At 39.6% G+C, this 17,213-nt stretch overlaps 1 protein-coding gene across 1 annotated transcript; it reads left to right on the forward strand.

Annotated features, from left to right (window-relative positions):
- The first annotated feature begins 13,633 nt into the window (after positions 1-13,633).
- On the forward strand, positions 13,634-15,268 carry LOC135206890 (repetin-like). Its single transcript, XM_064238369.1, has one exon. The coding sequence runs from the start codon at positions 13,634-13,636 to the stop codon at positions 15,266-15,268; it is 1,635 nt and encodes a 544-aa protein (XP_064094439.1).
- The last annotated feature ends 1,945 nt before the right edge of the window (positions 15,269-17,213 follow it).

A 17,213-nucleotide genomic window follows, 5' to 3' on the forward strand; every position in this document is an offset into this window, starting at 1 on the left:
GTGCTTTGGACTTAAGCCTCTGTTTTACATCTTCTATTGTGTTGTTTAGTCCCCTCTCTTGTACTTTGTATTTCTCGTTGAGTTCCTCCCTTGTTTTCTTGCTTCTTAGCCTTTTTTTCTGCCATCTCTTTCAGTTTACTCAAGTCAGATCTCATCACCATGATTTGCTTTTCAAGGCTCCTTTTCCAAGGAGGTTGCTGTTTTGGTTTCTGTTGGGTTGGTTGTGCTGGTGGTGTTGGTGTTCAAACCCCCATCAGTTCTGCTACTAATCTTATTATTATTATTATTATTATTAACCAAACAAAAACTTCTTTCAGTTTTCTTCTGAAGATTGAAAAAGAAACCCACAAATTCAATTTGTATCTTGTTTACTTCTAAGTATTTACATTTAGTTTTACTCCACACTCGAGTACTTTCAGGCCCTTCTGTGGCCCATTCTCAAGAGATGTTGGGATGTTAGCCTGGGTCAAGGCCCAGCAGTCTTCTGGAACTTCTTCTCGTTGTGCTGTCATTTATGCGATGGCTGTTCTGGTTTTCTTGAGAGTTGCCAATCCCCTCTTGTCGCTCTGATATCCTGAGCTGATGGTCAATGGGATTCACCCTTGTGGTAAGGGTGTGGTCACCGTAAGTCTGTTGGGCAGGAAACCTAATCTCCAGGTCAGCAGGGTCAATCTTAGCTTCTTTTAATATCAAAGCTCGGCTTATGGGATCTTCTGAGGTAAAACCTTTGTTTCCTTCAATTACTTTGATCTCTCTGATAAGCGCACCTTCTACTACCCTCCTGTGACTAATTTTGTTGCTTTTGTATATAAGCCTACTGTTTTTGAAATCCATCCTATGGTCATTTTCCCAACAATGTCTAGCTATAGCACTCCCCTGAGAGTTAAGCTGTACTGCCCTTCTATGTTCTTGGACTCTAGTCCTTATTCCCCTACCTGATTCCCCCACATATCTGTCTCCACAATTATTGCAATTGATTATGTACACCCCCGCTACATCATCTGTATTACTGTCTTCTCCTTCCAATTTATTTTTACATACTTTGTTTTTTAAGGTATTATCAAAGGTATATACAAATTTATATTGACTTTCTTTCATTTTTGAAGTGATTTGTTTCATTTTAGGCATAAAAGGGAGGGCAACTATTTTCTTGTTTTCTTTATTCCATGTACTCTCTACATTCGCTCTGTAAAATATTTTTCTAGCTTTGGTGAGTGCCCTTTTTCTGAACCATTCCGGGTATGCTAATGCATCGAAGCTTTTATCGATGTAATTTATTTCTTGCTCTATCTTGCAAGGGTCACACGTTCTCATTGCCCTAAGAAATAAACCTGTTAGAACCCCTATTTTTATATCATGACTATGAAAAGAGAAGAAATGAATATATGAGTTAGTATGTGTGGGCTTTCTATATGTGCTGAATTCATATCCTGTTTCTTTTCTTTCTATGAGTATGTCTAAAAAGGGCAGTTTATTATTGTTACTTTTCTCTAAAGTGAACTGGATATTGTTATCAAACTTATTGAGCTCATCTAGAAAAGTTTCTAGATGAGAGACAGATATGTGGGGGAATCAGGTAGGGGAATAAGGACTAGAGTCCAAGAACATAGAAGGGCAGTACAGCTTAACTCTCAGGGGAGTGCTATAGCTAGACATTGTTGGGAAAATGACCATAGGATGGATTTCAAAAACAGTAGGCTTATATACAAACGCAACAAAATTAGTCACAGGAGGGTAGTAGAAGGTGCGCTTATCAGAGAGATCAAAGTAATTGAAGGAAACAAAGGTTTTACCTCAGAAGATCCCATAAGCCGAGCTTTGATATTAAAAGAAGCTAAGATTGACCCTGCTGACCTGGAGATTAGGTTTCCTGCCCAACAGACTTACGGTGACCACACCCTTACCACAAGGGTGAATCCCATTGACCATCAGCTCAGGATATCAGAGCGACAAGAGGGGATTGGCAACTCTCAAGAAAACCAGAACAGCCATCGCATAAATGACAGCACAACGAGAAGAAGTTCCAGAAGACTGCTGGGCCTTGACCCAGGCTAACATCCCAACATCTCTTGAGAATGGGCCACAGAAGGGCCTGAAAGTACTCGAGTGTGGAGTAAAACTAAATGTAAATACTTAGAAGTAAACAAGATACAAATTGAATTTGTGGGTTTCTTTTTCAATCATTATATTATTATTATTATTATTATTATTATTATTATTATTATTATTATTATTATTATTATTATAACTGTTGGTCAAAACGTGCGCCCATTAAGAAGGAACAAACAACTATAAGCCCTTAAACTTTCAGAGGCAGCTTCCAAGAAACGCAATGCCCCCGCATTGTGAAAAATGGCAAAAGCGAAAAAGATCCCCGAGAAAAGAAATTCAGTAAACTGAAGATGAAAGAACAAATAAAGTTAAATCAATTAAGAAAGTTGTAACACTACCTGAGGGGTCTTGGAGTCCTGATACTCAGGTGAGCATCCGGTTCTTGATGCTTTTCAAAATTTGGACGTATCATGCAAAACGTCTACTATGTTACATCGTTGATGAAAATGCTTACAGAATCTAAATACTTAAAACGCCATTTATACTCCAGAATAGCTTAGATTTTATAATTTTTTGCTAAATTTACAATTGCAAAAATTAAAAAATACAAACGGAACTTGAAAGAAACACGCACCAAGGAAAAAGATAAAAAGTGACCAATTTAAGACAGGGCGAAAATAAAAACTTATATTTAGAGGACTTCGTTGGATCCAATTCAGATTTGAAGTTGGCAGTTCATGATTGATTCAATTCATACATCTCTTTTTGAAACTATTGTCACATAGGAAAAGGCACTTGGCAGAAATGCTTGATTTGGGAGCGACACAGGGTAATAGGATGTTTCGTTTTTGTGTTTAAAAGTTTGTTAAGTACTGTGTGGAAATAGCGGGATGGAAAGCAATAATGTTGCTGGGAAAGTTAGCCAAGAATTGTGTACTTCTTCATGGAAGGCTGCCTAGCTGGAAGTTAAAGAATAAGCCCCGCGGAGGAGGGGCAAAGAGAGAGAGAATTCAACTTAAAATGATGATTATACGAACTATAGAAATTGTTGCCCAACCTTGTAAAAGTATTTTGACCATGAATGCATTATTTTACGGGCTGCTCTATGAGCAAGAGCCCGTGCTGGCAAAAGGCCATCCCAATATAAAACAACAACAACTCTGAATGCTGGTGTGATACCGATATCTTCCCTAATGATAATTAAGCCTAAAAATGATAAAGAGTTGCAAGTTTCTTTCCCCCACAGTAAACTTCGCCAAGTTGCCTTTATAGTGATATTAAGATTTTTACTAATTATATTCCAAGCAGATTCATCTATCACACCAGTGTGTTTTCATTTACAGCGTATAGGATCAAAACAAAAGCCCCCCTCCTTTTTTTTTTACCATTATTAATGTCTTACCTACTTTTCTCAAAGTGCAGAATGTAGTTGACTAATACAAATATGAAGCAGATTGTACGCCTTCGATTTATCAGCAGTACAATGTAACTGCAAATTTAGTAAAATGCTATCGTCTTATTTCCGAGATTCATTGCAAATTTAGTGTAAAATGCTATCGAATCATTTCCGAGATTCATTGCAAATTTAGAGAAAAATGCTATTGTCTCATTTCAGAGATTCATTGCAAATTTAGAGTAAAATGCTATAGAATCATTTCAGAGATTCATTGCAAATTTAGAGTAAAATGATATCGTCTCATTTCAGAGATTCATTGCAAATTTAGAGTAAAATGCTATAGAATCATTTCAGAGATTCATTGCAAATTTAGAGTAAAATGCTATAGAATCATTTCAGAGATTCATTGCAAATTTAGAGTAAAATGCTATCGTCTCTTTTCAGAGATTCATTGCAAATTTAGAGTAAAATGCTATAGAATCATTTCAGAGATTCATTGCAAATTTAGAGTAAAATGCTATCGTCTCATTTCCGAGATTCATTACAAATTTAGTAAATTTCAGAGATTCATTGCAAACTTAGTGAAATACCCACGTCTCATTTCATAGGTTAATTGCAAATTTAGAGTAAAATGCTATCGTCTCGTATCAGAGATTGCTACACTGACAATACCAATAAATTCCCTTCAGAAGGTCGTCCTTTCTCAGCCCTGGTTGATTGTTCGCTAATGCGTCGTCGCAGATGCCATTTCCGGGTCAGCAGACACCCGTCAATTACAGCTCTCATTATAGACCTGGAGTTGATTGACTTTGTCCTAGGTCACCGTTAATGACGATTGATTATATCAGCCAACCAGTCACCCGAATATCTCTTCAGGTCTAGACTTTGACGGAGTCGCTTGATACAATCTTTTCTCTCTTCCCTCTCTTCCTCTCTCTCGGTCCTTCTCTCATCTCCTCCTCTCTCTCCTCTCTATCTCTCGTCTCTCTCTCTCTCTCTCGCTCCCGTCTCTCTCTCCCCTCTCTCCTCTCTCTCTCTCTCTCTCTCTCTCTCTCTCTCTCTCTCTACCAGTAGCAGAATTTTTTAAAATTTCATATTGTGATGAACAGAGCTTGATTTCTGAAGAAAACTTACGTAGATTTCTTTATTCCTTTACGTATATCTCTGCACGGATAGATGGAAATTGCCGTTTTATTGTAGGTATTCGTACTGTAGATATATAATGAGCAGCGTGATCGCTTCTATAGTCTTATTCATAATACAAGAAGATATCCAGAGGCCTTACTAATATTTTCTCACTTATTTTATTTATTTTCAAATCTTACATATATACAGATAGATAGATAGATAGATAGATAGATAGATAGATAGATAGATAGATACAGATAGATAGGTAGATGGATATATAGTTAGATAGATAGATAGATAGATAGATAGATAGATAGATAGATAGATAGATATATAGATAGATAGATAGATAGATAGATAGATCCCACAAACGTTTCTTCAAAAGATTACCTTATCAGCTCTTTTACCAACTGTCAGGCATCAGTAACGAAATATATGAAGCATATTTTGTTGCGTGACATCAACAATAAAATAGTAATAATAACTAGAGAACATTTTATAAAACGGCTGAGGCAACGTTGATAAAAAAAAATCTCTCATCAGTTTGATCACTGGTATCTCTTGAGAGAGAGAGAGAGAGAGAGAGAGAGAGAGAGAGAGAGAGAGAGAGAGAGAGAGAGAGAGAGAGAGGTAAATAAGGAAAACTTCAAGAGGAAAGCTATCCTATGATAATTTGTTGCAAGAGTATTTCCGCGCAATTTTGTAAACTCTATGGGAAGCTTGTGACCTTATATGGAACGCAATAATTTGTTAATAATAATAATAATAATAAATAATAATAATAAATAATAAAATAATATATAAAATAATAATAATAATAATAATAAAAATAAATAAAAAAAAAATAATAATAATTAATAATAATAATAATAACTTATACCACAAAGAGAACCAAGACCAGTAATAGCTATACGATTTATGCAAAAATTACGCTAATGAAAAGTTAAGTCCTTTGTTCTATTTCTTAACAGAATTTAGAATGTGCGTCGTCCTCTCTTCAGACCTCTCACGAGCAAACCTTTGCACAAACAAACGAATAATGCACGAAATAATGTTTCAGAATATAAACAAGAACAAAAGTAAAATAAGGACAGAGGTGAATGAGAAATCTCTGTCCAGTTGATAGTCAGCGGAAACAAATGACCAGATGCATAATGTGAAAGTTAATTAAGATCTTAAATCTGCGACCTTTACATCCAGCTCATGGCCATCTTTGTCTTGGAATTTCATGAATAATTTAAATGATTTCATTAATTTTCTTTTGTGAACCTCAACGATGCCGCTGACTCTTCTTGTGCTCAGAAATTGCGAGGGTAAGTCTATTGCTTTCACTCACAACCATCTCACTCTGTTCTTTCACTTATTTTTTTATTTGTATCTTTTTTAGTTTAAGTATCATTAATATTCCGGCATCTTCAATGAATTCAGCTGTTTCCATTTCATATCTGATTCGTCAGGGTTACGCTTCTTACAATTAACATTCATTTCGTCTTTTACAATTCTATTTCATCTACCAAAATGTTACATTTAAGTTTCAGAACGTTCATCCTCTTGATGTCTAAAGATTAACTTTATTTCCTCTTTTTGCAATTCTATTTCATCTACCAATATGTTATATTCAAGTTTCAGAACGTTCACCCACTTGATGTCTAAAGTTCATTTTCTGTCATAACCAAATGACATTAATTTGACGCTGTGTACAACCAAGGCTCATTTCCATGTTCTCAGTTCTACATCTGAGTTACATTGAAGCCAACTCTCTTCTCCACATCTAAACCTTTTGTTACTTACACTTTCTTCTCAGGATCCTTCCAAGAAGTCTTCCCACGGAAATAATCTATATTAATAGAATAGCGAATGAATTCTCCGAAAAGACTGGACTCGACTTTTAATGCTCATTACTTGTGAATAGGAGTCTTCCCCCGAGGTCTCGAGACAGCGCCAAGAATGATAATTATTTTCATTATTAGCAACTTTCATCTTTCTTTTTGGTTATTTCCTTTTTCGTTCTGGTCTATCAAAGACGGTTGGTCGTGTAAAGGTGCGTCCACACGGTCGAAGAATGTCCGACGGACACACATTGTTACCATATCATAGGCGAAGCAGGATGACGTCAAAAGCAGGGAAACGATGGAAGTAGATCTGGCAACAAACAGTGGTACCAGATGAGGTTGTATACCAGTGTTTTTATTCTGCTCACAAGGCAAAGACGGGCAGATAATTGTTATTTGGTAACAATGTTTGTCCGTCGGACATTGTTCGACCGTGTGGACGCACCTTTAAGGAAAGTCCAGGATTTTCCCGATAGCTGGCTGGTAAAATCATTACGAACTAGATGAACGAGAATACTTGCGTCACTCCCACACGAACGGTTCAGTTAAATAGATTATAATTCATTTCAAGTGTCTTTCTGTTGTATCAGGCGAAATTTGAAACGTTTAATTTTAAGATCTTGTGAAAAACTTTTAAGTGGAGAAAATGAGAAACCCAGTAAGTAGAACCCAACACTTTATTAAAGTATTTTTTTGAAGTTCCGTTTCCTTTAATATTTTGGAGTTGGAAGTAATTTTTTTTCAAGATGCACACAGCAAAAAAAAAAAAAAAAAAAAAAAAAGAAGAATAAGAAACCAGAACATCTTTCTGTTGACTTTGGTTTTCGAGGCATCTTCAAAAAGCGAACCAACGATGATAATAATAGGGGAAAAATTAACCTAGTATGCACATATGTTACCCAACGTCAACATAGTAAGTTTGCGATAAAAAACTTACTTATAAGGATCCAAGTGAAGTCTCGCAGGTTAAGAGGGCGTAAGACCTCAAGCCAAGCCTTTTTTGCAGAACTAATAATAACAGATTTGGTTACCAAAATCTATAGAGATGCTGCGTAGGGGTCCGGAACCCGAGCGTAAACAAAGAAAAAAAAAAAAGTGAGTAATCTACCTCCAAAAGTTACCTCCAAAAATTTTCTTCTCCCCCACCCCCCAACCAAAATTTGAAAAAAAACAAAAAAAACATGTCGCGCGGCCATTTTCCAGAAGTTCTATCAAGAAGCTAAGACACACACAAACAACAAATGAACGCATAGAGGCAAAAAAAAAAAAAAAAAAAAAAAAAACTAAAAACCTACTTGATGAACATAATATCACTAATAACGGAAGAAGGCTTGACAGGGAATGAATATATTAAAAAAAGAAAAAAATTTCTCCAGAAACAACTCACACCTCAAACAGGGGAGTTTTCCTGCTTTCCAGACGAACTTCCAGAGACACCGGTAATGGAAGCCAGACCTGTTCCAGCGAGAAGCGCCATCAAAACACCTTCCAAGTTGTTCAAGGACAACTCTCCTTCCTCCTCGGCCCTTGAAGTGACTGGAATCTTGGCGTTCTTAGTCAACAGAATATTGAAGGGACTTCCAGACCCTTATCGATTTAATGACTGAGGTCTATGGAATAAGTCATCATACTTAGATGATCCTCTCGTTACTTATTATAATCTAGTGGTATATATTTGTTTATTAGTGTATTTCCTCCTCACTTCCTCTCTTCTTATCGGCAGCAGCAGCGAATAACGGCAGTGGAATACCAGTTAGGGACTTAATTCACTACTTATGCCAACAAGGCCTAATTATTTCTTTCTCGTCCCTTTATCGACACGGGTCTGGTCTTTTGTTAATTGATCGCAGTACCACTATCTGTGTTTGTGTGTGTGAGAGAGAGAGAGAGAGAGAGAGAGAGAGAGAGAGAGAGAGAGAGAGAGAGAGATAGAGAATGGACATGGTCTCAATTAAATAATTAAATCTGTAGACGTCAGCCCTTTGAGAACTTGTAAACACCAAGTGCAGCAAAGTAGTATTCACATCCACATTACCAAAGAAACGAAGTAGCACATAGAGAGAGAGAGAGAGAGAGGCGAGAGAGATGAGATGGCCGAAGTAGAGAGTAGAGGCCCGAGATAGAGCAGAGAGAGAGTTACGGCATAAGGTCACTAACCATAACTTACAAAAAGAATCCAGTAGAAATGTGATTCTTTTAACTGGTGAGCTGGTGTGACGGGGGAAACTAATAAATTTTATATCCCATGCCTGTAGAGGGCAAGGAAGGCAAGAAAGCTCAAAGAAAGTAAGGGAATGAAAGCTCTGCCTCATAACGGAGAAAGGTTGCGTATGGTAAGAGGACTATATTCCTTCCAAAGGTTGGCAGTGACCTGTGCAACTAAAAAATTTTGTGAAATTTTATTTTGTAATAGATTAAAACATATCTTATAGAATACTAAAATGTGAACCTGGGTCATTTTTTGAGTTACGGTCGTGTCGGCGATGACTTGTTTTTCTTGAAATGTGCCAAAGGGGAAAGTTCTGAGAAGCTCCAGTTCTCTAATGGAGAAACAGCCAAAATTCCAAACGTTTTGCCCAAATCTCTAGACCGAACTCCACAGGGACCCACTCACGCATCTGGTATTCTGCGCCGAGACTCTTACATAAATTGTGGCTGGCAGAGCAAACGATACAAAAACACTTCCTCTTGTCTGGGTTATTCCTTTTCAGTTCCATGGATTTTTGACACCACTCCACATGAGAAAGCAACTTTCGAAATTGTGTTGACCTTTCAAAGTGCGTTTTATGTTAGAGAAAAAGCTTGTCCGTCTTTCTGTTATATGAATTCTCCATCTGTCATTCACAGTAACTCGCTGAAAAATGTAACCTTCATTCTATATATTCGTTTCAATATGGCAAACTTCAGCATTTCATAAAAATTTTTTTACCGCCATAGGTCTCTTATTTTTCTGACTGGAGGCCAGCTGAGGCAACTGCTTGACAGATTTGACCGTAAAAGTATTTTTTCTAAACAGGTCATTGTCGGAGTTTTGGAAAATCGAACAAATGACTTTACATGAGAAATTCTATAATTTTTTGCCAATTTTCACTTCTGTTGTAAATGTTTGTGGGTAAAGAAATTTTTTCCCACAACTTTTTTTATTTTAATGTCGATTCTTTCTTGTTCGAAATTTGTCTTGGAAACCTTCCGTGAAAAATAGAAAGAGGTAAAGGGTAGGGGGTCTAACGAACCTCATCTCAAATTATTTGCTGAGAAATAGAAGGTTATACTTATAATACTGAAGCTCCCGGATTACAATCATCAAGGAGAGTCAGACCTTTCTTCAGACTCTGAAAGGAAGAAAGGCTGAATCACTCAGAAGCAAAACCAGAGAAGAGGAAGAGATTTCTGAAGCTGAGGAAGATACTACCCTCTGTTGGGTGGCGCCTGTCTGTCGATTTTCTAAGGAACCTTTTCGTTCTTAATGATAAAAACTATTGTCTCTTCTCTCCAAAGACTTAAAAAAAATTACATGGTGCTATAAAAGCATGAGCCCGTGCCACCAGCACACCGAATTCATCTCTTACAACTATAGTGCCTCGCTAGGTCCTAACCCTCTGTTATCATGCAAATCTGCAACTTCACGCAACATCAAAAAAATTCAAAATAACACAGTTAATGGAATGCAGCACAGACTGCCATCATCTTCAACGAAATCGCTATCCGAGGAGAACTCATTTGACTGTAATAATAATCGTAACGAATATATCTTTTAAACGAAACCAGAGAATACGTATAAAAATGAACGTATTTTCAATGTCCGAGTCTCAAAAACAAGAACAATAATGATAAGTCTTTTCCCAGCAGAGATGCCTGAAAATAATAGTCTTCTCCCGACCGTTTGTAGACACGACAGTCAGTACCTGTGGCATTCGAGGCGGCCTTCGCCTTCCCCAGCCTCATTTTCCAGGATCAGTCGAGCATGTCAGCGCCTCGCACTCGTGAGATCAAAAGCCAAAACACGAAAGAAATAATGTCGGTTCTTTCCTCGGTATTGAAAGGTTGTGTGGAAGCAGTTCTCTTCCAAACGCCTCCATTTCTATTTCCTGGTAGTCTTGTTTTAGAGTATTTAGCAGGAACTGTGATGCAGCTTCAAAAACACCACATTCATTTCAAGAAATGTTACTCTGCTTTCGATGTTCAAGACTTATAATGCCTAGAGTGAGATTCACATCAACCGTGCATTTGATGTCTAGGCCCGTCCCTTACGACGCTGCTGATTGGTTGTTGATAAACCAATCACAGGGCTGGAAACTCTCGAGAGAGTTCACATTGCCAGGATGTATGTCCCACCTCTCCTGAGGTATACGTTTGAAAGACGTTTCCCTCAAGAGAGGTGGAACATATATCCTGTCTATGTAGGCTCTCTCGAGAGACTGAAAGTTTCCAGCCCTGTGATTGGTTTATCAACAGCCAATCAGGAGCGTCGTAAGGGACGGGCCTAGACATCAAATGCACGGTTGATGTGCATCTACTATAATCTATTTGTCTGTGAGAATTATTTGCATTTTAGAATATATTAGTTTCGCCTCTTCTCTCATTTTTTCGCAGTTCAATTAATCGACGGGTATTGGTTTTTATATAAACTAAAACCTGTGTATTTTGTGGGATCTTTGGCCTTTCTATTCTATGTTACCCTCCTTTGTGGTTAATAACCCTTATGAAATGATGGTATGCTGTGGATAATAATAATAATAATAATAATAATAATAATAATAATAATAATAATAATAATAATAATAATAATAATAATAATAGTTTTATTGAAAGATATTGCTGCATCAGCTGCATTTAACTTGTAAATTGTCTTGTCTATTTTTCTAACAATTGCTTTCTCTCTGCTATTACAACTGGCGAGTATTGCGCCGATATGATTCATCAGGAGTCCATTTCAGGGATATTGCTTAAAATTTCATTTATCAATTAAATAAATAATTAGATCAAAAATAAGTAGATTTTGGGGTTAGTATTCTTCTTGTGGCCAACATAATAATAATAGTAGTACTAGTATCCCAAAATAGTTCGAATAATATAATCACTGAACAAGCTTGTCGTCTTTAAGTGTAATTATCTTAACGAGCCACAGTTTAATAGAGATTAGTAGCAGATCATCCGCCAATATATCGATTTATCATCATCGTTCAACGAGTGAATTTTTCGTCGTCTTTGATATCATTTCTTTACTAATGACACTCAAATATTCTGTGTCCCGTTTCTTATGTCTTTAAATCCTTTTGGTTTAAATTCCTGAAGATAAAAATCGGAAACTGAAGATGAAGGACAAGATTCATGAGACGAAAGAAATCAACAAGTGAAAAATGTGCCTATGATCCTTCGGCACAATCGAGTTTTCTACAAAGCGTATAACGCTGCATGAAACTCTCAGATTGCAACCCTCTAGCCTCAGTAGTTTTTATTTTATTTAAGGTTACATTTAGCCGTCATCGTGCGTCTGGCAACGCTATAGGACAGGCCACCTGCAGGCCATGGCAGAACGTTTCATGGGCCGTGGCTCATACAGCATTATACGCTGATCAGAAAACTCCATCGCGTCGAAGAAACTTCAGCAAAATTTGTACTTGTGTCCTTCTTTCACGGAGAGATCACACACCTGCCTTATCTGCAACTTATCTCTGATGTTGATATTCAAGAGAAGAAGAATTGTTTAGTGATGACAATTCTCAAAGAGTTTCTGTTTTCTCTGCTGCTCATTTTCACCTCCTTTTGATGTGCTGATTAAATACGTGTGTAGAGAGAGAGAGAGAGAGAGAGAGAGAGAGAGAGAGAGAGAGAGCACTGATACAAGAAGCACACATATAAATATGAATATAAATATGAGTATATAGATATATACTATATATGTATATATACTATATATATATATATATATATATATGTATATATACATATGATTATAATCACTTTAGCAGTCCTTTTTCAATGGCTTGAAAATAAAGTCGAAACCTGTCAGGACCTACACCCTGTCTGTTATTTTTCACCTGTGGATATGTGTGATTATATATATATATATATATATATATATATATATATATATATATATATATATATATTATATATATATATATATGATTTCACCCCCTCTCCACCAGACCTGCAGTGAATGGTCACATTTTAATCCTCCCCCACCCCCGGTGAGCCCAAGGCGAGGCTTACTTTATATATGCAAGCAGGTAGTATCGCCTGCAGAAGATGCTGATAAACAGTCCCCATGGTAGTACAGTCACTCATATAAGTTCAAGGATCCAGGTGGTTGAGAGAGATTTTCATTCCACCCCTTTCTGGATGACAGGTGTCTGGGAGAGCGAAACTGGCCAGATGTTCAATTACATAACTCTGCAGTAGACAGTATCGGCGTGTGCCCATCTTACTTCACTATACAGACCTGTTGTCCAGAAAGGAGCACATCCCTATACACATCCGTTGTCCAGAAAAGGGCATGTCACTATGCAGACATGTCTTCCAGAAAGGGGCACGTCATTATACAGACCTGTTTTCCAGAAAGGGGCACATCACTATACAGACCCGTTGTCCAAAAAGGGGTAACGTCACTATGCAGACCCGTCGTCCAGAAAAGGGCACGTCACTATACAGACCCGCTGTCCAGAAAGGGGCATGTCCCTGTGCAGACCCGTCGTCAAGAAAGGGGCACGTCACTATGCGGATCCTTGGTCCAGAAAGGGGAACGTCACTATACGGACCCATCGTTCAGAAAGGGGCACTTCGCTATGCGGACCCATCGTCCAGAAAGGGGAACGTCACTGCAGACCCGTTGTCCAGAAAGGGGAACGTCACTATACGGACCCGTCGTCCAGAAAGGGGAACGTCCCTATGCGGACCCGTCGTCCAGAAAGTGGCACGTCACAATGCGGACCGGTCGTCCAGAAAGGGGAACGTAACTATGCAGACCCGTCCTCCAGAAGCGGGCACGTCACTATGCGGACCTGTCGTCCAGAAAGGGGTACGTCACTATGCAGACCCGTCGTCCAGAAGGGGGCACGTCACTATGCAGACCCGTCGTCCATAAAGGGGAACGTCACTATGCAGACCCGTCGTCCAGAAAGGGGCACGTCACTATGCAGACCCGTCGTCCATAAAGGGGAACGTCACTATGCGGACCTGTCGTCCAGAAAGGGGTACGTCACTATGCAGACCCGTCGTCCAGATGGGGCACGTCACTATGCAGACCCGTCGTCCAGATGGGGCACGTCACTATGCAGACCCGTCGTCCAGATGGGGCACGTCACTATGCAGACCCGTCGTCCAGAAAAGGGAATGTCACTATGCAGACCCGTCGTCCAGAAGGGGGGCGTCACTAAACGGACCCGTCGTCCAGAAAGGTGCAAGTCACTATGCAGACCAGTCGTCCAGAAGGGGGCACGTCACTATACAGACCCGTTGTCCAGAACGGGGGAACGTTCAATACAGACCCGTTGTCCAGAAAGGGTGCAAGTCAACCTATGCAGACCAAAGGTCGTCCAGAAGGGGGCACTTCCACTATACAGACCCAGTTCGTCCAGAAAAGGGCCAAGTCACTTACAAAGGGGAACCCGGGTCCAGAAAGGGGAACGTCACTATACAGACCAGTCGTCCAGAAAGGGACATGTCACTATGCAGACCCGTCGTCCAGAAGGGGGAACGTCACTACACAGACCTGTCGTCCAGAAGGGGGCACGTCACTATGCGGACCCATCGTCCAGAAAGGGGCAAGTCACTATGCAGACCCGTTGTCCAGAAAGGGGCACGTCACTATGCGGACCCGTCGTCCAGAAAGGGGAACGTCACTATGCGGACCCGTCGTCCAGAAGGGGGCGGACCTGTCATCCAGAAGGGGGCACGTTACTATGCGGACCCGTCGTCCAGAAAGGGGCACGTCACTATGTTGACCCGTCGTCCAGAAAGGGGAACGTCACTATGCAGACCCGTCGTCCAGAAAGGGGCACGTCACTATGCAGACCCGTCGTCCAGAAAGGGGAACGTCACTATGCAGACCCGTTGTCCAGAAAGGGGCACGTCACTATGCAGACCCGTCGTCCAGAAAGGGGAACGTCACTATGCAGACCCGTTGTCCAGAAAGGGGAACGTCACTATGCAGACCCGTCGTCCAGAAAGGGGAACGTCACTATGCAGACCCGTCGTCCAGAAAGGGGCACGCCACTATGCAGACCCGTCGTCCAGAAAGGGGAACGTCACTATGCAGACCCGTCGTCCAGAAAGGGGCACGTCACTATGCAGACCCGTTGTCCAGAAAGGGGCATGTCACTATGCAGACCCGTCGTCCAGAAAGGGGCACGTCACTATGCAGACCCGTCGTCCAGAAAGGGGCACATCACTATGCAGACACGTCGTCCAGAAAGGGGCACATCACTATGCAGACCCGTCGTCCAGAAAGGGGAACGTCACTATGCGGACCCGTCGTCCAGAAGGGGGCACGTCACTATGCGGACCCGTCGTCCAGAAAGGGGCACGTCACTATGTTGACCCGTCGTCCAGAAAGGGGCACGTCACTATGCAGACCCGTTGTCCAGAAAGGGGCATGTCACTATGCGGACCCGTCGTCCAGAAAGGGAACGCCACTATGCGGACCCGTCGTCCAGAAAGGGAACGCCACTATGCGGACCCGTCGTCCAGAAAGGGAACGCCACTATGCGGACCCATACATGCCCCGTTATTGAACCCTATCCGTCTGCTGGGGATGTTTTCTCCGCAAAATGGGCCATTTACTTTCATATGTATAAGTCACTGTGGGTTGGTATCGTTGGATGTAGACGGGACATTCATGGTGATGACATTTATTTGACTTTGTCATTTAGACTTGCGGTTAGTGGTAGATTAGCAACGTTCTAATACTTCCCACTTTCAAGTATACTTGTGGGCTGTTTTTATGCACTGTTTCTCAAAGAATCTTCGTTATAATTTAGAATTATTAACGTAAAAGGCCACAATTTAAAATTATCAACATAAGAGGCCATGGCTACCTGGTCCCTTCAGCAATGGGTCATAACCCCCCGAAAAAAATGAAACACGAAATCTAGCACGGCATGAAATTTTTAATTTTCAATAGACGCCTCAAGTCATTTGAGTTACTTTAATATTTGTAGAATGAGGACTGGCAATATTAACCACAAAATGGCAATATACAATTCTTACTGGCGGATAAGAGAATGTTTCTGGTCTGATTTTCATGGGGAGAGAGCTTTTAATGGTCGGAAGTTACGCCATTTTATTTTATTATTATTATAATTTTTTTTTTTTTTTTTTTTTGGCGAAGCTCTTCGATATTTCATAAATGCGACGCCTTTTCCCATAAAAGGGTTAATTTTTGCCCAGCTAACTTTCATATCTTCTTTATCAGTTTATATCCAAAGGCTTCAATAAAATATACCTTTATATATCGGTCGTTCATTTCCTTTCCTAAGATATTACGGACGATTCCCAAAATTCTGTTCGTTTTAACTCTGAACATCTAAACTTATTGACAGTTACTTCTCATCCAGACCTCCTTCATGGAGCCTTCATGGGTAAAAGCGTCGCATTTGTAAAACAGAGAATAGCTTCGCCAAAAAAAAAAAATATATATATATTATAATAATATAAAATAAAATGGCGTAACTTCCAACCATTAAAAGTTCTGGTACATGTGCTCATGGAACTGAGGAGTGACGACAACACAAAGGATTTTCCTAATGACCAGCTTTTATCTCTCCTTTTATTAACCTCTTTGCATTCTGGCTCATAAAAGATGGCTGGCTCCCTGCAAGGGAAACACAACACCTGAGGTTTTCTGTAATGCAGTTTTGCCATAATCACTGCAAATCATTTAAATGAGAAGAAGGAGTCGTTGACCTTGAATTTCATAGAACTGGCCCAGATGGGTTTGTTCTTCATTGTGAGATGCGGATTAGAGCAAAACAACGTTCAAGAAGTTGGACAGTTGGTGGAAAGAGATCAAAGGGAACTTGTGAACAATCCATGGGCTCAAAAGGACCTGAACTGCTGCCTACAGTGAGCCGGGCATGCTGCAAAGGTTTTTGGCATAAGGTCGCACTTCTATTACGAGCGGGATTATCAATATCTTAAATACCACTTCGATACAGATAAAAGGAACGGACGCAAAATCAATAATTACGGATTAATGTTATAACTTAAGTATTTATTTTCAAAGCGTACGTAGTAGGCCACATACTGTCAAAACTAAGTCTTTGTTTATCTGGGAGCCACGCTAGAAATATAACTTACTCTGCCTGCAATCAGATCTTATACGATTATGGTAGAACTCCAGTTTTTTTTTTTTTTTTTTTTTTTTTGCAAGATTGATTACTGCTTTCGTTTTGTATTTCTTATTTGTACATTATTACCTAATTTCTTGCTTTACAAGTATTTATTTTCGAATAAAAAAAGCAGGTTATGTGTGACTGTTGGACTTCTGTGACATCGTGCGATAGCTCGAAGATCTATTATTTTTCTTTGAATTTCTCTTTCGTATTTTCAGTTCAGCACCAGCCATTCTCTGCACCTGCTAGATTTCGCTCAATCCTTAGGTTTATATAACTTAAACCTGGCATCAGAGATGAGGATCTTTTTCCGAATGCTGAAATATTAATCCGAAGGAATGATGTTTCCTTTTGCAGGCTGTGTATTGTAACATGTCAACATTCGGGTGGCAGAAGACCAATCATCCAAATTTGGAGCATAAATGCTTTCGTGTCCAAGTGAGGAGGTGAGGAAGAGTGGCTATAGTAGAT

Source organism: Macrobrachium nipponense, chromosome 31, assembly GCF_015104395.2.
Source record: "Macrobrachium nipponense isolate FS-2020 chromosome 31, ASM1510439v2, whole genome shotgun sequence".
Lineage (NCBI taxonomy): Eukaryota > Metazoa > Arthropoda > Malacostraca > Decapoda > Palaemonidae > Macrobrachium > Macrobrachium nipponense.